At 34.6% G+C, this 25326-nt stretch overlaps 2 protein-coding genes across 4 annotated transcripts in view; one reads left to right on the forward strand and one right to left on the reverse strand.

The window, feature by feature from the left end:
• Positions 1 to 728: 728 nt before the first annotated feature.
• On the reverse strand, positions 729 to 2181 carry LOC141482533 (uncharacterized). The gene is made up of 3 exons (XM_074176011.1): positions 1868 to 2181; positions 1590 to 1808; positions 729 to 1531 (listed from the first exon to the last, which is right to left on the reverse strand). The coding sequence occupies exons 1-3, from the start codon at positions 2036 to 2038 to the stop codon at positions 884 to 886; spliced, it is 1038 nt and encodes a 345-aa protein (XP_074032112.1). The 5' UTR covers positions 2039 to 2181; the 3' UTR covers positions 729 to 883.
• Positions 2182 to 9531: 7350 nt separating this feature from the next.
• Positions 9532 to 25326, forward strand: part of LOC111506965 (uncharacterized) — a 181936-nt gene continuing 166141 nt past the window's right edge. For all 3 annotated transcript variants that reach the window (XM_074176012.1, XM_074176013.1, XM_023162188.2), the window contains exon 1: positions 9532 to 9628. The gene's annotated coding sequence lies outside the window, so the exon portion shown is untranslated. The remainder of the gene's footprint in view (positions 9629 to 25326) is intronic.

Here is a 25326-nt window from a genome sequence, read left to right on the forward strand (position 1 = left end):
TGCTGAAATTCGATCGTATCGAATGAATTAAAAACGCATCTTGTTGATTGTAGCTACCGTTTCCCAATGTTCCAAATGATTCATATTTTTAAAGCTTTCGTCACACCATTGGATGTATGCCAAGTGGAAATTCGAACAACACTTTCAAATCTTTTTCGATTCTTCATTCGCAAAATCAATAATCCACATGTACTCGTACGCTTTCATAACAGACTAATGAGCCTATTCATTTGAGAAACTACTATGTTTTTCGGTTTCTATTGTCTACAAATATTCAAGATCATGTGAATTTTGGTGGCAGCAACAATGAATCAACATGAAATAAGAATAACACACAATAATGGGTGATTACTGAGAAAAATTTTTCTTTGAAGGGTCTCTCCAAACTCAACCTTGAGCCAGAGCATTTCACATTTATTTTCGAATCTTCACCAGAATTTACTATTTTATTAGTCAATTTTTTTTTTAATTTTCGAAATTCGACACTAAAAGCCGCCAAAATAGTCTTTATCAGAATGTATAGATAAAAAACATGGACACATATTTTATTAGCCCAGTGACAGTATTTTTGAAGGATGTCATAGCAATAAGTTACTAAAATTAAAATGAAATGAAATTGTTGCAGAAAGGATCGAACATTCACTATTTAGGAAAAAATATTTGAATGAATCCTGGAAAGTGACACTGGATACTATATCAATGTCATAAATTTTGTCTCGCTTCTAAAAATAATTTTATTTCTGACCGGGATATTATAAGCTTATATCGTCATAGTTACGCTATCAATAAAGAGGGTCATAACTCCCTTGGGACATTATAGATTTTATAATTCCCTCTACCTTTCACAAGTAAAAATAAATAGAAATGAAAACTGAACCATATTTTATTTATTCACGTCATTACAAATAATAAATGTACAATTTTGAAATGTTCCCTGAAAATTACTTCCGCCACTGGAAACAATTTCTTCTTTTGTATGGCTGGAGCTTCTGTTCACTACAGTCGAGGTACCTGCCTCTTCTGATGACAAAGTAGACAACATACGCGCCGTTTTATTTCTCAATTCGATGCTATCCTCCAAATACCCCTCCGCCACCGTGGAACTTTTCCAACCTCCGTGTCTTTTTAAGTTAGTCATAGTTGCTCCTGCATTGGCTAGAGCAGTAGCAGAAGTGCGACGAAGGCAATGTCCCGTATAGGAAGATGAGTTTGGCAATCCTAAATACATTGCGATTTTGCTGGGGATTTTCCCAAACATGTTTTTTCCAATTGGCTGAGATGTACATTCATTTTGTCGGAAGCTCAAAAAAAATCGTTCAATACCTTTAGGACGCAAAGACATATAAAGTCTTAATAAAGGCAAAGCGGAGAACTCTTTTTCATCCACAACTGTAAATTTCTTCGATACACCAGTTTTACTTTCCGGTACGTTCACTACCATAACGGAATCCCGGTCCTCTATATCCGATATTTTCATATTCAAAAGTTCCTGACTTCTGCATCCTCCAAAATAACCCATAATCAAAACAACCTATTACAAAAAAAAAGGAAATAAATACACACAAAAAGGAAAATAAGAAAAAAATTACCTTATGCAATAAATGAATATTAGGAGCGTCCTTTAGGAATCTGATAACATCTTTAGGAGATAAAACAGCAGACTTTTTCGGCTTATAACTCTTACTCTTTCGTTTCAAAAAAGCATGTAGTTCATTGAACTTGGTGATATCTCGTTTCTCATGTATAGTCACCATCGATTTCAGCATTGACCATTTAGTCCATAAAGAATTCGGACTATACGTTTCTGACTGAAACGAATAAACACAATTACTACCAAATCTACCGAAAAACATAGAAAATTCCTTACCAGTTCTTGAAAATATGCCAGAAATACAGTTTCAGTGATATCTTTTGGCATAACATTTTTCCGTGTCAGCCAGTCCAGATATATCTTGTATTCTTTTTGGTATACGGCTTCACTTTTCGATGGAATTAATGATTCTCTTGCTTGTTCAGCTTTTTTCAAAATATCCTCCATTATATTTGGGGTAGAAAACACGTTTTCACCGCAAACACAGCTTGATAACAAAGTTCTGTTTATAAACAAGTAACATAGCAACAACCTAGCAACAAGAAAACTCTACTATAATCAACGGTCCCTGATTCAAATATACCGGTAAGGTAATGAATTGCTACATTTTTCCGTTTCAAAAATGAACAAAATTTTATTGAAATCGGTCAGAAATAAAATCATCTATGTACCACGGGAATTAATGAGCCTTAATAACCTCAGGCAATTGCTGTCCCTCGGGCCAGAGGCCCTCGGGACGCAAACTTTGCCATCGGTAATTAAGGCCCTCTTAATTACCTTGATACATAAATAAATATTTTCATCTTTTCTCTTGGATACCAGCAGCATACTGGCAGCTAGTGAATTAAAAAAACGATACCTGAATAGAAAAATACACTTGGGAAGCTGTATATTTGTAATGAATGAATCGAATGATTTTGTATATAAGTGTAATTGTAAAATCTCTTTGCAAAGCGCTTTCGACTTTCGTCATCATCAGTGCTCACCTGGACGTAAATTATCTAATTGAATAGAAAGTTTTTGTGAAAATTGAAATTTGAATTTTGAGGTTATGAATTTAAAAAAATTGTTGATGAGGACTTAATCGTCAGGCAACAGGAAATATCGAATTATTGCCCAACAGAAGAATCCATTTACAGGATAATATGTAATATAATAATGCAGCATAAATAAAGGCTATTCATATATAACAAAAGATTGACATATTAAGGATTTGACAAATTAAGAAATAAATTCACATATATGATCGAAATAAAAAAAAAACACGTTAATTGACTATTATTCGTAAATAAAATGAAATTTGTTACATTTGTAATATTTGAATTATACTGTTTAGGTATATTCGAGACTGGCTTGAACGTTTAAAGTTCATTTCTTTAGATTTGTTGACTGCCAGTCTTCAAGCATAGCCCACTGACTAATAGGAAAGTTTTTCTTCCTCATTCAGAGGAATCGGTCAAATTACGGATATGCAGTTGGTTAGTACCTCGTCCACTCGATGGAGTGACATTTTGTTGTTTCGCTCCAACTTAGGAAGAGGAATGAAATACTCTGAAAGAATTCCGATTTTTAATTATGGAATATCATTGAATTTAGGTCGATGATGGTCACTATCTTGCACTGATGAGTTGCTAATGAGCCTGAAATCGGTCTGCAAGTGTGCCCGTTCCAAAATTGAAGGTCGACTCTCTCAATTATATTGCCAATTGCATATGCAGGAAATTTTCTGTGAAGATTCCTTCACTGACGCCTGTCGGATATAATCCAACGCCCTTCGTGGTATTAGCCAGGGGAATAGTTGTTTTCTGATAGGCGTCATTCCATTTAACCTACTGTGTAGGTATATTCGAGACTGGCTTGAACGTTTAAAGTTCATTTCTTTACATTTGAATTATATAAAACTAATTAGCCTATTAACCAACGAAGTACACGTTGGAGATTGAGGCCATGTGGCTTGGTCAAAATGTGATCTGAATGAAGGACAACTTGTGACTGGAAGTGTCAAGTCAATTGTCGTGTTGAAAATAATGGTACCAACTTGAGAAAAGATCCACTCTGTATTTTAAAATTGATTTAGGGATGCCAATATAACATTATTCAAATTTTAAATAATAAATTTCAATTACACTGCAGTGTGATCCTTTGATGAAAAGGAAAGACATCTCTGTGTCAGTTCACTTGAGTATTCAAGCAATGATCATTGTCTAGAAAGTTCTCTGGATATCTCCAGATTTTTCCATCTACAAAAAACCTACTCAGACTGATCATGTCGTCCCCTTCAATACATTTCATCCTATGCAACACAAAGTGGCTTTAATTGACTGATTTGTGTCAACACACTGTTGAATGCTTCTTCATCATCTACAAATTTCAACTTAGAACTAAATATATTGAAACAGATTGCTGTCAACAATGGCTCTATCAACATTTCATTACTCATAAATTAATTAGTGAATTTAAACACAGGTCAGACAGAAGACTGGCCTTCAACTCAATCACCTTGATTAGTTTACGTTGGTGAAATATTTTTCTTTACTCTTTACATTACTTTGATCAAAATATTTGAATGGCAATTTCAAATTTGATAGAAAATACCATACCTGACATGGGATTTTTATATCACAATAATTTAATCAACTTTTTAGTAAATTTCAGAGACAGAATTGCGAGTTACAGAGAGTCTATAAGCTGGATTCTTGTGATTGTTCTGTATCTTACATTAGTAGCACTTGTAGACCTCTCATTACTCGCATTAATGAACATTCAAAAAGACCTGCTGAATCTGCATTTGGCAACCATATCAAAATTCACAACTCTAGCCCTAATTGAAATTCTAAAACTTCACATATAATTAAGAATGAAAATTTCCTCAGACTGAACTTGTTCGAAGAGACGGAGATATCCAAAGAACTTTCTAACATGACCTCAATCTCCAACATGTATTTCGTTTCTCTATCAGGCAATTTCATACAATTCAAATTTTACAAATATACTATGTTCTCATATTTTGATACTTCTTGCTGATACTGCCTGATGAAGTACTCATCAACCGTTTTCCTAAATTCATAACCTCAAAATTCAAATTAAATTTCTTTTCAATTAGACGGTGGGATGGTAGCCTAGTGGGTTGACGTGGGTGGTTTGTTCCACTGACTCAATCGACCGCTCTGCGAACCGGTGGTTCCAATCGCAAGGCCGGACGATCTATTTTCACTTCCTATCGTCCAATTCCTGACAGGAATTACACGTTAAGAGGTAAGACCTCAATAATCCTCATCTCGCACAAGTTTCGACTTTTGAAAGTTTTCATTCGAAGGAGAGCCAGAGCTAGTTAACGGAACCACAGATTTTGAAAGATTCTAACAGATTCAGTTCCAGGTGAGCACTGATGATGACATTATTCGAAAGATTTTACAATTGACAATTGACAACTTCTACACAAAATTCTTTGATTCATTTATTTTATACAAAAAGTTCTTATGTGAGAATATAAGATTTTCAATTCTACTAAACGCAATATGAAAAAAACTATTCAATGTAAAGATTTGCGAATTTGAAGAGTTCAAATTTGAATCATATTCGAGAATTATCTAGATCTAGACAACAGATTTATCTCAATGATTCTTAAACGAAACAAGAGCACCTGTAGAATGAACATGTTTCCTATTCATAATAAGCATCTGAATTAACGCACTATTCGATACAGTTCTAGATGCAAGCAAAGAAGGTCCAGAAAGGGACCGCAAGAAGGCAATCATAATACTTCGGTGCAATGCCCCGAATAACAGTGAAGGGGAATACAATTTTTCGTGAAGTTACTGATACCATAAAGAAAGAAAAAAGAAATGATTGTTTTTGTTGGAATTTGTGACATATTTCCCAAACGATATTCTGAAATGATGGTCATCTGCTAATTAATATTAACATTGGAAAATGAAACTAAGAAATTCTCAAATTCGAATATTTTTTCAGAATATATGAATTTTTTTTATACATTTTGTATATCCAGTATATCCAGATGTACATTTTGTATATCCATATATACCAGATGAAATAAAAGCAAATGAAAATATAGTCAAATTCAAATCCACCTTGAAATCATTTTTGATTGACAACTGTTTTTATTCCCTAACAGAGTTTACTGAACAATTACTAAAATGAAATAACATATTCTCATCCCCTACATAGCACCAGGCATTTTATTCCCAACTCTACATGTACGAACTTTTAAAAAATATGTATTGTATTATTGTATTGTTAGTATTTTTAGGTGTATTTTTCGTTTTTTATTATTTTATCCTGATTCGCAACCGAACACGGTTATTAGACTTATCTCATGTCATGTAAATGATTCGAAGAGATCAATAAATCTATCTATCTATCTATCTATCAGTCAAATGAATCATTCTTAGCCTCGTTATCATTGAAATGAGATTTTCAAAAAACAACATGTTAATATTTCACCGAAAAGTAGATCGCCAAAGGAGATAAAAAGCTCTGGAGAACAACCAGAATCCTGATGAAATCTATTAGAGGGAGTCTAAGATCAGTCAAGAACCCTAGAGAGCCTTCAGCAACACCGGGGATATATTATAGCTGCGAATTGGTTCACATTTGAACCACAAAAATAAGTATAATCACCCGCCTCCCTGAATACAGGAGAGAGTATTCCGCCTGGCTAACCGACGCAAATCAGCTTCAGCCTCAAAGAAGGCACCCACAAAAATCTTGTTCGAATAAACATAAGTGCTCGAGAAAACTTAGAATTACTACCCAAGGATATATAGTTAGGCAATGAATATCTTCAAATACAGATACAATTTCATGGGAATAATCATAAATGAAATCTGGCTACCTGTTTATATCTAATTATCGCCATTATCGCCTCGATAATGTTTACCGCAGTCTTGGATGAAACGTCAAGCATGGAAACTTGTAGACCACGATGAACAGATCGGTGAAATAGGTTCGATATTATCATTTCTGGCCGTGAAATTTCACATTCTTTGATCAACCATAGATCGTCTAGCTATCACGCATGCATTTCAATGTTTATGGCTTGCCATAAGGATGATGGCATTCTTCCACTTGAAGAACACAATGCCCTGGCAAACACACAGTTTTATAGATGTATGCTGCATACTGCCTACAAGACCAAGCGAACTGAATAAATCTTATCAACAGGGACTTGTTTTAATTTTTGACGACTGAAGCATATCACAGAAGAGTTGATAGGTACTCCAACCACCAGTTCGTTTCGACTAATAACTCGTAGAACTGATAATGTTCAGTACATAGCTTTTGATATGTAGACCTGCCGAGCGACCACATACATATTCAATTCATGAAAATTTTCTAGACAAACACCCTGACTTCCACATTATTCAATTGAAACTAAATTTCAGTGGCCCCACTGACTTTTCTAGACACTACTCAGTGTCAGAATTAAGTGGTCCCTACCTCTTCTTTTCTCTCTCCTTCCACTGTTTCTCTTATTAATTTTGAGACTCATAAAAGCAAACCTAATCTACAATAAACTTCAGAAAATAATTGCTAACTAGTCTCCTCAAGTCATTTGTGGAAAATCCTGACACTCGTACAGGGTAGTAATATGCAATTCCGATTATTGGAGTAGTAACATCAAATATCTCTACTAATTATTTGTTAGTTTCATGATCATTTCGTGTGAATCCTTTCATTTTAGGTTCATCTAGCTCTACAGTTCATTCAGTTCCAAGTTTATAAAATATTTCAACTAACTTTATCGTTATTCAATATGAAACTTCAGAAAGAAACATCGATTCATGTGGAAATCAATAGAAGTAGAAGCAATAGTTGTTTTTGTTGGATTCTTTCTCTTTTTTTGTATCTTCAACAAAATATTTGTTGATGATCTACACCATTTCTTCAAAATGTGTAACCAGCCCTCCATGTAATGAAGAATTAAAAAATAGTTTTTCACTTTTTAGCTGCTAAGCTGAATTCTAAGAGGAGATGGTGGTTGATCAAATCACCTCAACTGTTCTTCCTGTAACATCGGATGAAGAGCAAAAGCTTTTCAGTTCTCCAACTCTTAGACAAACATAAGAGGCTTAAGCCATGGGAGATAGTTCCCTGGAAATTCTTTCAGGTATTCAGGCCCTGATAGCAGAACACGTACTATATGCCTATCCCCACCCATACCTACCAGATCATATGTTTAGCGTTGGACCAACTGAACTGACCGCTCAACGAATAAAATAATTGACTTCGTTATGAAACTGGATTCATTTGATCGAGTTCAAAATATAAGTCATACTCTTAACCTTCAGTGGAAGTTCGAATTGACCTACTCATTTCAGACCTACCTACCTTCCATATCAGCTACGTGGTTCGCTTTTGGAATGATTTCGAGTACTGATCATGTCAATTATTCATGACGTTACGCAACGAATAATTTGTTACAAATATAAAAGTGATTTCTTCAACTCAGTATGGAAAATGTCTTCTCACTTAATTTTCCTGATAGATAAAGGCATGTTATTGCATTGAATGACAAAAAGCATCAGAAATAAGCCATGGCGGGTGTCTCGACCTAATTTTCAAATTTGTAATGAATGAATATATGAAAATTGCTCCACCTAGAAAGCCTAGTTCGTTTAATTTTCCTGAACGAGGGCCCCTTGACTATATTCATTTTTAAATATTATTTGCATATCTCAATGAGGATCTAGAGGTGACTTCGAATTGGGGTGAAAGTATCCAGGTTCAATTCAATGCCAAGAAAACCCAGGCATCGGTTTTCTCCAAAAACCTAAATTTCTTCGAACCAGATAATAATACCAGGATAGACAATTCCGCTTTCTGTTTCGATAAGTTTGTTTGGAGTTAAATTGACACCAATATGTTTTGGCACAATCATGTCGCTGAATTACAAAGGCTGCTTCTCAAAAGCTTAGAATACTGTTCCAAACTAGAAAACTGTACAAACTCCAGCAACTCTTGATGCTCAGATCAGACCTTCTTTCGAGTAATTCTAACATGTATAGAGCTCCGCCCCTAAGCATACCCTGAAGCTGCTGAATTCCATCCAGAAAAGAGTCATCAGCGTGACTGAAGACACGGACATCACTTGCAACCTTGATAGTCTGTAACATCGAAGAAAAGTTGAAGATCTGTATCTCTTTGATAGATACTTCCACGGAAGGTGTTCAAGTGACTTGGCACATTCGATTTCACCAAGAGCGGTACATATCAGAAATACGCGAAGGACTGTGACTGCTCATCGTTTTGGTATTTAACTCAGTAAACCTCGAACTTCACTGTTCATGAACTGTATGTAGAATAAACTTCCTGAGAACGTTTTTCCATATGAATTCAATCTCCAGCGATTCAAATCCAACGTGAATATCTACTTCCGCATAGGCACTGCTCTGAGAGCGCCTTAAAGATTTTTCTGTAGTGTTTGTGTTTTGTTCTTGAAAAACATTTCAAGTTTGCGTTCGTTTTTTCCTAATCCACTCCACTACAATTACTACGGCAAAGGAAATTGTGCCTTCCAAAATGGAAAGCATATTTGTAGCAGCAACTTTGCTCTTCTTCGACAATGTGATGGTAAGATCTATTGAAGTGTATACTGTGGGCAATGCTGTTCTACTCCATGTTGAAAATATCTATCGTCGATCTTGAGATATGAATCGATCATTGTCATTATTATCATAATTGTGTGCGTTCTTCAAAAAGGTCCATTTTGTGTATTTTCTCTACGTGGGACCTCGGTCGTATTGACAACAATATTGCGAATAAGAGAAAACAATATTACGTTAATGTTGGTTGTTTCCTGAATCCCCAATCACGTCACCACTGTCTTGTATTCCAACAGGAACGAGCCCGATGCATGCGGGAATGAGGGGCACCCAGTCCTGATCAATACGTGGGGAACCGCCCCATTTACCCTGTCTCCGCCAGTTTGGCCGCATCTTGTTTGTCGTGTAGACGCGTATTCTTGGTTTTGCCGAGTCCCAATTACCAGATCCACGACTTCCATTGGAACCGACAGTGAGTGGAACGTCATTTTTCATGTAACTTATCGGCAACATTCTTAAACCCAATCAGAAATTGGTTTGTTGATGATTGTGTACCGCTTCTGTTTGTTATTCAGTTTTTGTTTTGATACAGTCGGTTGTTTACATCGGTGGGATATCTTTTCACGTCGTAACTAATCCTGAGTTTGATTTGTGAATTGTGTTTGGCATTTCACAGTTTTTGTTTCATAGTTGTTTACTTAAAATTGCATTTCTCGATACGTTTCACTTCTCGATATGTAATGAAAATAAAACTAGGTTATTAAGGTATATCTACATTTCTCAATCATAAACATCAAAGAAATTTTATAGTCAAAGTTACTACTTTTGTTGTTTTCTAAGAAATATATGTGAGTAATTAGAGTACAATATAGAAATTTCTCTTCATCAATATCGATACAATGCGTCGAATTTCAAACCACTTGTAACATTTTTATATTAAGTAGGAACGTCAGGAAATCGTCTACTGTCTCTTTTTACAGAATATGAAAAACTCATTTCTTTTTTGTTACAGTATTTTACAGTGAAATATTTTTATACTTCAATAGTAAAACGAAAATTTTGAAAAGCTACCCAATTGGCGGAAAATCTGGATGAAATGAACATCATGAAAAGAGATATAATTATTTCTGTTTGTTGGTTTTTGATAATTACCAAAACTTGAAAATGCTCAATAAATCCTACTTTCAGCTTGACAAATTTCAAGTAACTTATCAAACATTTTGCTTTTCCCATACAGGGTCATGTTATCAACAAATAAACTAATTAAAACAAGATTAATAAAGAGATGAATGAATGAATATAACACTGTTATTAGACTTTATTATAAATATAAAATCAGTTTTCTGGTAAAATTATCTATGCCTCATGTAGCCCCATTGAGGGCACCCCATTGAGTCACTTTTTTCAAAAATCTCATGGAATGTATAAAATATTTTTTTAAATATGACTACACTTCAAATCAATGGATTATTTTGTTGATTTAATTTTTTGTGGTGTTTTCAAAATTCATCTTATATTAAAAAATCTATCAATGCATAACAGAAATTATCGCTTTTAATTATTTTAGATTCTTTAAATTTTTCATCAGGTAACATTTGTGGGATGTATATTTGTCATTTTCTAGTTTATGCCTATAAATTTTGTACTCATAAGCGTCAATGAATTTATTTAACAAAATTATGAGTTTTGCTGTTTTCCCAGAAATATTTATGAGCAACAATCAGAATTTAATATGAACATTTTGATTTTTTCCAGCTTTTAAGAATACCCACATCAAGTCATGAAAAAAATCATTTTTATACTCTAATAGCTCATCAAAAATTTTGATCTCTTGCCCAATTGGAGAACAATGTTCACGAAATAAACTTGATGCAAATAATGAAATCAAAGACGTAGGAAACTATCTATCTATCTGTCTATCTATATATCTGAATTGTTGAAAACAATGAAAAAAAAGCAATTACTAAACGACGCATATTTAAATGCTAACTTTCAAATGATACATTGTGCTGAAGTTTTTTTTCGAAACAAAATTATATTTCACAAATTTTTATTGGACTGAACATATATATTTTCTTTGGAATAACGAATAATATCCCTTTCAATGTTTTCCCGTTGAAGAAAATCTACATTTACAAAGGTTATTTAAAGTTGTATAAACGTGGGTCGAAACATTTTATAATTTTCATGAACATTTTATACAACATTCTCCATCAATTGAACCCTATCAGAATTGGGTATGTTGATGACTTCTTGAGTACCACTGTGGTTTATTAGGTTTTCGTTTTGATACAGTCACTTCATGACACTTGTGGATAGCATTTTACTCAGTTATCCTTAGCTTGATTTGTGAATTATTGTGTTTGGAATTTCTTGGTTTATGTTTTACGCTTGATTTCTCAAAATTACGTCACGCGAAATGTTTCAGTTTCCGATGTGTATGGAAAATAAAATTAGGTTATTTATCTTTATGTCTCTCAATCATAAACATCAACCAAATTCTTTTAGAGGAATAATTTCTTTCGCCATTTTCCAAGAAATATTTTTGAGAAATCAGAGTACAATATTGAAATTTTCCACACCAATATTGATAGTGTGTCATAACTTGAAACAATAAATTATTTTTATTTTCAAATCAGTTCTCAAGAACTTTCTCAAGCCATAAGAAAAATAATTTTTATGTACTGCTAATAATACATCAGAAATTTTGAATACCTGTCCCTTGGAAAATCTGTACAGAATAATCCTGATGAAAATGAAGACTATCATACATGTAACAAACTGCTGAAGTTATAAAAATTGAAAAATAAAAGATATGTTCGTATAACTACACTACAAACATAAAAAGAAAAATTTCGTTTATAAAATTATCATGACGTTTTGAAAAATTGACTAAGGTTGTTGAGGTTTGATCTGTTATTCACCGCTTGTTCTTCATTATTTATCTCAGCCATTTCTGAAAATAATGTTTTCGAAGGATTCTTTTCAATATGTTAAATTTCAGTACTATCATATAATCCATATTATGATCATACTGAATAACATGATCTGCCAAGGCACATGATTTAACATACCTCCTACGATCACTCTCATGAGAGATAATACGACTGTTTAATGTTGTAGATGTCTGACAAATATATGAATTTTTGACACGAAATTTTGTAAATGATATTAGATTCATTTTTGTTTTGTATGAGTTTTCGTTTTAGTGTGTAAATTTGATATCTGATCTGAATGTGACTATGCTTTGGATATTTGCAGTATTATTTTGTGGAATTTATGATGAGCTAGGAGATATCGTCATTTGTAGTGCTGAATGATAATTTGTTAACTAATTCTTTGAAATATTCCTGATATAAATTTTGATTCTACTTTCGGGAGATTTGTTCGTATTTTTTTGGCTGGTATGAATGATAATTGATAGGTCTCATAATACTTATTGATTTTCTGTACCATTTTGTGATAATTATATCATAAAGATATGCTTCCATTCATTTATTCTTCAACTGTAAATTCGCAAATTCAATATTATCATTATATACTGATAAGACTTCATCATTCTTTTCTGTTGGTACTGGTAAAATTAAATTATCAACAAAACGTTTAATAAAAGGTATATCGTAGTTAAGTTCAGAAAGATAACTTTTTAGTGCCTCATCCAAAACATAACTTGATGAAATGGGTGATATAATGGAACCCATGAGTGTACCAAAAATTTCAAAAACAAAGGTATGATAATTCGAAAACAAATTTGAAATCTTTCACGAAATTCAGCTTAGGTTGGGTTAGGTTCAGAGTGAGTGGGTCTATTCGACCCTCCACCGCAACCCGCAAGGGTTTATTGTGGCTCACACCCATTCACACTCGATCAAATAAACACAGCTTCTTAACAAAGCCGATTAGTTTGTTTGGTGAGTGGTCTTTCATATCAGATGGAAAGAGTACGACTCTGGCGAACTCTCAATATCTGATTCGGTCCCAGCGGGGCAGGTACAAAGTATGTGCTCTGCTGTTTCATCATTTTCCAAACAGAGGCGACACACACTGTCTTTCGACAGTCCGAGTCTGCATATGATGATTTGAATGACTGTGACCTGTAAGACATCGTAGTTCATCCCTACTTACTGTAGTCCAACAACTGTTTGGTATCAAGCTTAGAATGGTGAATAAAGGTCTTGGAGTGAGCCAATCCTGGAAGATTCTGCCAGAAGTCCATAAATCTTCTTGCCATCCAGATATACAATCTTTGTTTGACAAAGCCTAAAGCGATACAAATGACAGATTCTGGTCCGATGAAGCTTAGAGTACAAAATTTCTCCATTTCACATCATTTCCTGTTTAAATTTGTCCAAAGTTTTCAAATGTAAAATCCTCTAATAGAGAAATGATCAAATAAGAAATGGTGTGAAATTGAAAAAATGTACTTTAAGTTGAATCAATTTCATGAAGTCTCTCAAATTTGTTTTTGAATCATCATACTTTGTTTTTGAAAATGTGTTTGATGAAAAAATTTTTGGTACACCCATGAGTCCATTTTATCAAGTTATGTGTTAGATGAGGCACTACAAAATAACCTAACCAAACTCAACTTCAATATACCTGTTATAGTCTTCCTCTCAAAAATGTCCATTTTGCAAGCACCTTATCTCCATGAATTATCTCAATTATTCATTCGAATTGGCCACCCACCATGCCTCGTCAATAGCTGACATTTCAACCGGCCTTTTCTTCATACCATGCATAGGAAGGAATCCGCTGCGCAATCCATTCACAACAGGTTCAATCGTAAATATTACCCAATCTCTTAAATTAACAAACGTTCATATAAAACTGAAAACATTTTCAAAACTTTGAAAATACTATGATGATCAAAACATTTTTTAAGATTGAAAGACAAAACTCCAACAGTTCAAAACTCTGGTACAGTCTATTATATTTCTTGTGCAAGTTGGAATTAGGTGTATATTGGCCAACATAGTATAGTTCAAGTGCAACCCAGCTTCCAACAGCTCCCGTTTAATAATATAGTTAGGGAGCTAACTGATTTCATTATTCAATAACCATTTCTGAATATATAAAAATCACAATAACTACATAACAACTCAATAAATTATAGGCCCTGAAGAAGCTTCCCACTAGAAGCGAAAGCTTGGCAAAGTAAAGCAGAGTTTTTTATTTTTGTTTTTTTGACTGAGAGACCCCGTTATTCCATTCTACTATATATATATATATATATATATATATATATATATATATATATATATATATATATATATATATATATATATATATATATATATATATATATATATATATAGAAGAAAACCATGAGAGCAGTCTCATATTCCACAGTTTCCCAACCTCCAATGAATCCCCAGCTGATGACCCAATTCAGGTGAATATTCGACATTTGATGGATATAATTCAGATACTTCAACAGTAACATTTAACATTCCAGACACCAAACTTCGCACTTACAACTGTAAATTTACAATATCTCCAAATATGAATATGCCAAAATGAAGACTCCTTTTGAAGTTATTCGCTTGATTGATGCTCTTCCATATTTTTATTTCCGGATGAATGAATAATATTTGATTCACGTACTAATATTTGTCAGAATGATGTTGAGACATGGGTTAAATTTTTTTTTTGTGAATCCTACTCATGAATCATAACATTCACCATCCTTTTTTTATATGAAAGTAATATACGTTCGATAAACTTTTATTGAACGAGGGATGGATAAGACAGGAGGTGGAGCACTTGTACCTAGGGGTTATGAACTATCATTTTTTGTGAAAAATACCTCAGCTGGGCTTCCCTCATGGATGGTGGTTTTGGCGTTCTTGCAGACCCGGACTTTATTGCCTTCTTCGCTGACTTCTCAACCTCTTCACTACCCTTTTTCCTTTTCCAGGGGCTTTCAAACACATCATCCAAACAAATCTGCGTCAAAACAGTCGGTGAAGGTACCAAATCCTTCGGGTGTGCATCTTCCAAGAAAGACAGATCCATTAAGGAATAAAACACTAAAATGCCCGGCAGCGAATGTTCGAATTATAAGTAGTAGACCCCCAGCTAATCCGCCAAATCGAGGGCCGCCGAAAAAGTTAGACTCGGCTGTCACGCAGGTAGCTATGGCTGCCTCCGTGTTGATTTTGATAGTTTTCTTATAAACACAAGATCTATTAACTGAAACCACAAATGTGCGTTTGACTCCTGGTGGTGGCTTCGTGAATTTGTATTCCTTCCTTTGTTAGCCAAGTGTTTCCCATCCTTACACTTGTTGCACCATACTGATTATGGGACAAAAGCCCGAAACACATGTCTATGGTGTGACACCCAGGTCAACTTGCCAAGTTGGGTGTCACACCAATAGGTGGTTCCACTTATGTCTCGCTTGCGTTTAGGAAGTTATTTTTATTAAGTACTTTTCTTGGTTTTTCACATTTTGTCTTCAATCGAAGACCGCCTGCCCGGTACTGACGATGCCAAATAGGCTGAAACAGCTGTCTACCGGTGGCTCTTAAATTGAAATCAATATGGGCATGATCAGAATGGTAATTATTCATTTATCTTTTGATTTTCATGGAATTATTTTCCAGCAGCTTGACTGTATTAACCTTTCTCGATTTCATATCATTTCTAGAAACATGTAGGTTCGTTTTTCGATGAGATTCCAGGTTAGCTTCCCAAATTTCTGCTAACGCAGTGGTCGGTTGAATGGTCAAACCACCAACACTCACATAAAAACTTGGCAAGTTGACTTGGGTGTTACACCAACAGGTGGTTCCACTTAGGTCTCGCTTGCGTTTACGCAGTTATTTTTGTTTAGTACTATTCTTGGTTTGTCACATTTTGTCTTCAATTGAAGACCGCCATAAATAAAACATATTTGATACAAAAATTAGAAAAATTATATTCGGAACCTACGATATATTTGAAATTACCATATCATTCATGATCTATCCACCATATCTTAGTTATTGACAAAATTTCAGCTTTAAGAATGTTCTTACCTTAAGAGTTACTCGAAGTAAAAAACTCTTCTCGCGACAAGTATTGGCTCAAACCTCTACAGATCACGTCTAAGAACTGTCGAGGAAGAACAAAGTGGTTATACGTACAATTTTGTATTTCCTTCACATCTGAAGAGTTAGTCGATTATACTTTTCTTGATATTTACACATTTTGGTGAACTAGAAAAGTATTAGACGCAATAATGTTCTGTGTACATAACGCAATGTTGTTTGGGTTTATGACTGTGTCTGAAAATTTTTATACTGACGTTTCATAATCCTAACGCATTTCTAAGCGCTAGAGCATCAAAATAATTTTCAAGTACTAGATACAGATCAAACTCATTTTCATTCATCATATAGATTTAGACAACACTCATTTGAACTGAACAAATGGCAACCCACCAGTTTCTTTATTCATGGAGTCATAATTTTTGTGTATTATTTAGTTCAACTTTAGTTAATTCCTTCAATAAATTGATGGATGTAGCCGTTACTACGTGGCAGGAGATCATAATGAAAAGAGAAATGAAAATTTCTATGTTTTTTACCACTTTTATTTGTAACTAACTTTACAATAAGTCTATTGTATAAGTTTGAGAATGTCCATATAGGACGAAACTGCAGTAACGTTAGTAACAAATAAAAGTGGTAAAAAACATAGGAATTTCCATTTCTCTTTTCATTAGTTGATTCCATTAAACTCTGTCAAACATTATTCTGTCCAAACTGATGTTATTTCAGGTACAAATTGAAGATATCATTTCAAGAATGCAACAAATGATGATTACTTCTATTCTCACTTATTCGATTGAATGAAAATAATAAATTTCGTCTGATTTCTACTGAGTGTTTTATTGTGTTATGACTGGTTTCGGCTTGTTGGACCATTTTCAAGTTAACTGATGCACTTTAAGAAACAAGTCCTTAAATATATTGAAAGGATTATATTTTTAGGAGTGATTAATTTTTGGGAAAGGAAGTTTTTGGCTTTCTACTACCCCACCTTGATACAAAATAAAAAATGGGAATCTTCCAAAAAAAGGAAGGAACCAATCAATTTTAAAAGTATTAACTCTAAACATAGATGTGTAGATCATGCAAAGAAGTAACTTTTAGACAAAAACTGAAAGAAGAAGCTCTCCTGAAACAGCTACTTTCATAAAAACATTGAAGTACACGGAAGAAAAATTCTTTCTAAACAATTACTTTTATATAATAATAATAATAATCGTCTTTATTGTTTCCCAGCTGTAGTTACATACAATTATTTAAATAAATTACAGAGCTAGTTGCTGATGTAACAAAAGACGAAGTTCAACTCACTCAGCACAAATGCTACTGAGTTGTTCTTCCACTGAATTATACAAAAACACTTTTCTCTTCTCAGTTTGTATTCCAAACATTCAAACATTCATTCAGATATCATTCACAGGATTTCTACACAATATACTAAATGAATGGTGATAATTTCACTTACATGGAGCACTGTCATCCTCGCCAGTAGACATCGATGTTGCGCCATAAGACATTTGCCTTAGGGCCCTTTAGTACCAATCTGTATAAAATTATAAGAAAAAACCACACAATTCATTCATAAATTACGATTTTTTATGTCACGGAATAAGTTTGATCTACTTATGTGTAGATCATGCAAAGAAGTAACTTCCAGTTTGTGTCTGAAAGTTACTTTTTCACATGATCAACACATCTATGTATAGAGTTAATACTTTAAAAATTGATTAAAAAAATCTGTTTAAAATCTGTTTTTCCGTCAACCAGCTGTCGCTGGTTGAATTCAATGTTTATGTGAGAGTAGCTGTTTCAGGAGGGTTTTTCCTTCCAGTTTGTATCTGAAAGTTAATTCTTCGCATGATCAACAAAGAAGTGGAAATTCAAAACATTTTTTTCTCAATCTATTCCTGAAAAAATTCAAGTTTTGCGACCCATTTTATCTTATGACTAAAGCTTATCGCTCACTTGTCCAGCACAGCACAGCACGGCACGTCCCGTCAAAATACGGATAGGATTGGAACAATGAAAATGAATGGACAACCGCACACTAGCCCGGCACGGCACAACCAAGAGCGTCCGTCGCCGGCCAGCGTCGGCCAGCATCATCTTGTCCAAAAGTGACTGGGAATTTTCGGTCTTTCTGTTTTGCTTTTCCATCAGTTGACAGCACAGTGTCAGACGGTACCTATGAAAATGGAAGAGGAAAAATTTCAAGTGAAATTCCCTTGAAATTGAACAAACAGCACCTTCAGTATGCTGGTTGCAGCTGAACAAGTCGGCGATGCTACTACCTGTTGCCATCAAGCGACGGACAGCGTTGTGCTGTGCTGTGCCGGACAATTGAGCGTCAAGCTTAATGGACGAGCCATCAATATATTTTTTCCAAAATTTGATTTCCAAAGTTTGGATTCCCATATCTATATAAGTGAACAAACCATCACATGTCTTCTTCTAAAGCGGTCCTCTCAATATTGATTTAAAACTTGTCGACACTGTCTATTATCTCAACTTAGATTCTGCCTCGAGGAATAATGTTTGAATTCCTGTGCATAGCTCATTAGGTATCTAATGGATTGCATAATTTCAGAAATTTAGTCAATGCAGCAGCTAGAATACCAACTAATCAATGTTGACATGTCCAATAAAATGAGGATTTAAATTACCATGCAAAAGGCAAGCCTGCATTTTTCAATATGAGTTTATTTTAACATACATTCAACGGATTAATAGTTAAAAAATGTTGAATTTCATTTAGGGGATAGAAAATGAATAAAAACTACCCCAAAAATCCCTTTTTTGAATATATCTCGAAAGCATAAAAATATATGAAAAAAAGGTCGAAACAGAAAATGTAGGCAATAACATTTTCTACAAAATCGTTTCTGATCACTTTTGACGTATTTGCAATAGAAACCGAGATATTTGCAATAATCAATTAATACTTATAGTTCAGACGGGCTGCAGTAGAGCGGCTAATTCTGTCTGGCAACAGGTATTATGAGACATTCACCGAGCAAGCGTAACGAAATAGATCGATGTTATAGATTGTGAAATGAATCATTGTAGTTGGGTGTTTGGGAGAGTGACCACACTTCACACTTCCCGATTTTCGCGGGGCAGTCCAGCTTTTTGGTGGGTTTGGGTTACAAGATCTTTTTTTGGAACTTCTGTCCAAGGGCACCGAAAATTATGATCAAATGCTCATTCGATTCAGAATGACCCCTAGTAACTTTATGAAAAATTTCCAGAGAGGCTCAAAAAATTGCTAAAGTAAAAATTTAGTAAAAAAAAGCGGAGTTTGATTTTTTGCAAATATCTCTGAAAATATTAAAGATATCCGAAATTAGAAAAAAGACCTTTGAAGTGGAAAAAAATTACTGAAAAAACAACCTCCCCAAACTCTATCACCAACATTTATAATTTCAATTAAGAAGCGAAAATAGCTCTAAAAGTGGGCAATGCGCGTCCCGTACGCGCTGACCGATATGGACCTTTGAACAATAAAAATTATTTCAACTCATTGAATATCATCATTGAGAAAAACAACTTCACATACCTTAAAGACACTTGAAAGAACGAAAATCCATGGAAAAAAATTTTCTGGTGATTATTTTATTAGATATACTTTGGTTAATTAACTGATTTTTAAAAGTTTTGAATTTACATAAAAACCTCGATAATTTTTAAATTATTTATGTTATTAATAATTATGTTATTAATAATTAAAGACAGTAAAAAGTGCAAAATTCAATTGAAGCAATGGAAAAGTTTTCTTTATATTCGAATTTGTTTATATTCTTATTATTGAGAGTTACATGAAAATGGTTTTTACGCCACTTTTAGCTCTATTTGTTTGCAAAATTGGTATAAACAATTGTATTGTTTGAGATATTTGAAATTTTTCAGAGAGGATTTTTATCAATAATGAATATTATGATTTTTAAAAACAAAATCATTTCTCAAAAAAAATTATTGCTTAAAAAACGCATTTGTTGATTCACAATTTTGTTTGCTACTAAATATGAATATTGAGGAATGTTTTTTTTTAATCATAATTTCTATTTTTTTTATATTCTGAATAAAAAATTTGTTTAATAAACAATTTGTTTTGAAGAATTATTTTTAAAATTTAGATTTCTTAAATGCTACCAAAAAAAAAAAAATAAAAACAACAATTTGTTCCTTCTTGTGACACATGGTTTTTGAATTTCACTAGTTCGGACTTCCATTGTCTAATATATAAAATGATTTGAAATCCCTGAAACAACTGAAAAAAAGGAAGAATTAAAAATGAATAGCTGAAAATAACAATTATATTAGTCAAAAAACCTGAAATGAAATAATAGTGAAATGAAATACAAGTGAAAATAGAACAATTGAACAAAACATAAAAAAATAAAAATAAAGAAATTGAAATGAAAATAAAAAAAAATTAAGAGATTCCAAACCAATCGACGTTTCGATTGTTAGTATCTATAATCGTCTTCGGGTGATGACTGGACTGATTCCTCGGAGAGATGACTATTTATGTGTCGTTCGATTACTTTCATTTACCTTCGCTTTCCATTTTTTCCGCTTCACTGGTTCAGTGGGAGATAACCGTTTGGCGGAAGTTGGCCATTTTTCGCTTGATGATGGGTTTCCATATGTTGCGTATCTCTACGCTAGCTTGGGTGAATACGTTGTTGGACAACATGTATGCGGCTTCCTTGAATTTTCTTCTAAATCAATGTTCCTCTCTGTGTATGATCTCAGCTTGGGACCACTCGATGTTGAGTTGATGGGTCCAAACATGTTCTGCTATTCCTGATTTGCTGGTTTCCCCTCGCTGTGTGTGTTTCTTGTGCTCGGCAATGCGAACATTCAATGGTCTCTTAGTTTCACTAATATAGGATTTCCCGCACTCACAGGGTATCCGGTAAATGCAATTTTTGGAATCGCAGTAAGCGTTTGGTGGCCTGGTTTTCGTGAGGCTGCTACGGATAGTGTTCCCGGATCTGAAGCAGGTTCTAATGTTGTACTTGGAACCAATTCTTCTAATCCTCTCCGATAATCCTCTGATGTAGGGAAGTGCAAGCACTAGTTGTGACGGCTTCTCTTCCTTGCGAGGCTCCTGCTGTTTTTAGCCAAAGTCTTTTCTACCATTGCTTTGGAGTAGCCATTCTGTTGAAGATTATTTTTGATGATGTCTAGTTCCTTCTCGAGACCTTCCTTCGTATTACAGAGCCCGAAAGCACAGTCTAATAGAGTCTTAATGATTCCTCTTTTAGTCAATTGATGGTAGTTGTATTCGTGGTTCAGATACTGTCCCGTGTGAGTGGGTTTTCGGTATACAGATGTTTCCCACTAAGTGTCGGTCCTCTTCACCAAAATGTCTAAGAATAGCAATTTGTTGTGGATTTTTTTTCCATTGTGAAAGTGATGGAAGGTATCACGCTGTTGATGTGTTTCAGGAAAGCGTCTAGGTCAGTATTCCCATGATTCCATATTATGAAGGTGTCGTTAACATATCTCAAACAGACTCGAGGTTTCTTGTGGGCTTCTTCAATGGCCAGAGTTTCAAACCGCTCCATATATATATTGGCTATGACTGGTAAAAGTGACGATCCCATTGGCAGCCCCTCATCTTGTGTAAAGAATTCGTCCTTCAGTTGGAAATAACAGTTTCGTGCACAGCATCCTAGTAATTCTATAATTACTTCTCTAGGTAGATTCGTTCTCTCTTTCAGGTTCCCTTCTTCGTATAGCTTTCTCTGTATGATTTGGAGTGCTTCTTCGACCGGAACGTTGGTGTGAAGGCTTTCCACGTCGAAACTAATTAGTTGATCTTCCTGTGTGACTTCAATTGACTCTAGTCTAGACAGATCATCAGCTCCAGAGATTCGGCTACCCAAAACTTGTCTAGATTTTTACTTCCCATGATAAAACTATTACAAGGAAAAACATCCTCTTTTGTAAAGAATTCAAGGCATTTTGTCGAACTACTAGAGTCAATTGAAGTCACACAGGAGGATCAACTAATTAGTTTCGACGTGGAAAGTCTTTACACCAACGTTCCGGTCGAAGTAGCACTCCAAATCATACAGAGAAAGCTATCCGAAGACGGGAACCTGAAAGAGAGAACGAATCTACCTATAGAAGTAATTATGGAGTTACTAGGATGCTGTGCACGAAACTGTTATATCCAACTGAAGGACGAATTATTTACACAAGATGAGGGGCTGCCAATGGGATCGCCACTTTCACCAGTCATAGCCAACATATATATGGAGTGGTTTGAAACTCTGGCATTTGAAGAAGCCCACAAGAAACCTCGAGTCTGGTTGAGATATGTGGGCGACACCTTCATAATTTGGAACCATGGGAATACTGAACTAGACGCCTCTCTGAAATACATCAACAGTGTGAGACCTTCCATCAATTTCACAATGGAGAAGGAAATCCACAACGAATTGCCATTCTCAGATGTTTAGGTGAAGAGGACTGACACTAAGTGGGAAACATCTGTATACCGAAAACCCACTCACACGGGTTAGTATCTGAACCACGAATCCAACCACCATCAATCGACTTAAAGAGGAATCATCAAGACTCTATTAGACCGTGCTTTCGGGCTCTGTAATACGAAGGAAGGTCTCGAGAAGGAACTAGACATCATCAAAAATGATCTTCAACGGAATGGCTACTCCAAAGCGATGGTAGAAAAGACTTTGGCTGAAAGACAGCAGGAGCCTCGCAAGGAAGAGAAGCCGTCACAACCAGTGCTTGCACTTCCCTACATAAGAGGATTATCGGAGAGGATAAGAAGAATTGGTTCCAAGTACAACATCAGAATCTGCTTCAGATCCGGTAACACTATCCGTAGCAGCCTCACGAAAACCAGGCCACCAAACGCGGACTGCAATTCCAAGAATTGCACTCACCGAATACCCTGTGAGTGCGGAAAATCCTATATTGGTGAAACTAAGAGGCCATTGAATGTTCGCATTGCTAAGCACAAGAAACACACACAGCGAGGGGAAACCAGCAAATCAGGGATAGCAGACCATGTTTGGACACATCAACACAACATCGAGTGGTCCCAAGCTGAGATCATACACAGAGAGGAACATTGGTTTAGGAGAAAATTCAAGGAAGCCGCATACATGTTGTCCAACAACGTATTCAGCCATTGTCAATAACCTTCAAACACATGATTTTGTGTAAAACAATACGGAAAATTTTTTTTACACAAAAAGAACGAAAAATGTCGATAATTAAATTACAAGTAATTATATTTTTTGGATCTACTCGTTTTTGTATAGAGTTATTTTTTTGAAATTGATTTATTCCTTCGTTCTTTGTTTTGGAAGATTCCCCACATTTTTTTGTATCAAGATGGAGTAGCAGAAAGTCAAAAATTTCAATAATTCTCAACCAAATGCCTCAATTTTACTTTTTAATATTTTTCAGGTGAAGAAGAATGTTTAGTACTAAAAATCGTTATAATCAAGGATCCATTCTTCTTCAGAATCCTCATGAGAATCAGCGTTATTCAAAAATTATTAATAATCAGCCACTTCTGCTTTTGTTGATTTTCTGACATATTTTATGTATAGATAATTTTTTCTTACCTTTCCCAAATAGGGCGCTGGTTGTGTCACAATCTGCGAAAGCTTGTGCAAATAATATGAATTGTTTGAAATTACTATTGTCAGAAGTGGAGTATAATTTGTTGGTAGATTTTTTCGAACTAAATAGTTTATTAAAAAAATATTATCGTCTGTTGTTGTGAGACCAATTAATAAAACCAATAAATCCACGTCGTTGCCAACAACTGCAACTGAATTTCCATGGTTATTCTTCAAGTATATCGCGGTATTGGCAATGAGTGAATCATCATCCTCATCAGCTTTCCTTACTTCAATTCCAGTCGAGCGTAGATATTCACTCAAATTCAGAACAAAATTGTGTTTGTTACAAATATAAAAATTTCGTTTCTGTAAATGTAACAAGCATATTTTTGTCAAAATCTACATCTGCAGCAACATTTTCCACTTGTTTTCGATATCTTTCGTAAGACTTGACACCAAATTGATCACTGCTGTATCCATACAACCACTGCATTACCAGTAAAATGACTAACAATGTATTGACGATAAGATTGAAATAATTCCAAGTATGTTTTACCATGAGGCCAGGTGACTTGGTGGAGTAAAAACCCCCCATCAACGACGAATGAAAAAGATAATAACAATTTATCACTTTCAAGACTGGTTTTGAAAACAGTAAACAAATCTGACTTTTGGGTCTTCCTCATGAAGCCTGCAGAATCGAATAATGATAGTGAAAATGGCGCTAATTCGTATTCAAAAGCTTTTTTAGAAAGCTCTTCATCGTCTCTAGTTAAGACGTTATGTTGTCTGATGAGTGTACATTTTTCTTAATGGTCATGCTAATCGGCAAAATTGCCGCTACTGATCAATGGAAAATCATCACTAGATGAGAAAAGAACACACGCAATACCCTCAAAAGGTCAATGTTTGGGCAGGGATTGTAGGAAACCATATCATTGATCCCTTTTTCATTGAGGGCAACTTGAAGGGCGATAATCATTTGAAACTCAAAATAATATCATTCCAAGTTTAGCCAATTCATATCCTGATCCAGGAAACCCTCTAGTTCTAGTGAATACGATATGGTTTTAGCAGGATGGAGCATGGAGGCGAGGATCGATTGAATGGCCAGCTTGATCACCTGATCTTTCATCATTAGATTTTTTTTATGGGGATATGTGAAGGGCAATGTGTACGAAACTATACCTTCAGATTTTAATGACCCAATAGAACGAATAACGCTTGCGATTAGGTCGATCATGCCTGATATGTTGAATAATGTTAGAAGACAGTTTTATTTGAGATTAGGATGTTTCCAAGAGGTTTGCGGTTAACTTCGTTAACATCCATAATTCTTTTTCATATTCTACATACAATTACGTTTTGCATTACATTTAGTTTTTGAGTGTATTTTAAAGCGATAACATCAAAAAATTGGGGGTTGTACCTGTCATTCGAAGAGGGCTGAAGGTAGGGGTGACAATTTTAAGTAGAAGAATGTCAAATTATAATTTACATTTGACGTCTTCCGGGATTTT

Source organism: Leptinotarsa decemlineata, unplaced genomic scaffold (genome assembly GCF_025532065.1).
Source record: "Leptinotarsa decemlineata unplaced genomic scaffold, Ldec_3_MD MMD2_tig00001393_RagTag_RagTag, whole genome shotgun sequence".
Lineage (NCBI taxonomy): Eukaryota > Metazoa > Arthropoda > Insecta > Coleoptera > Chrysomelidae > Leptinotarsa > Leptinotarsa decemlineata.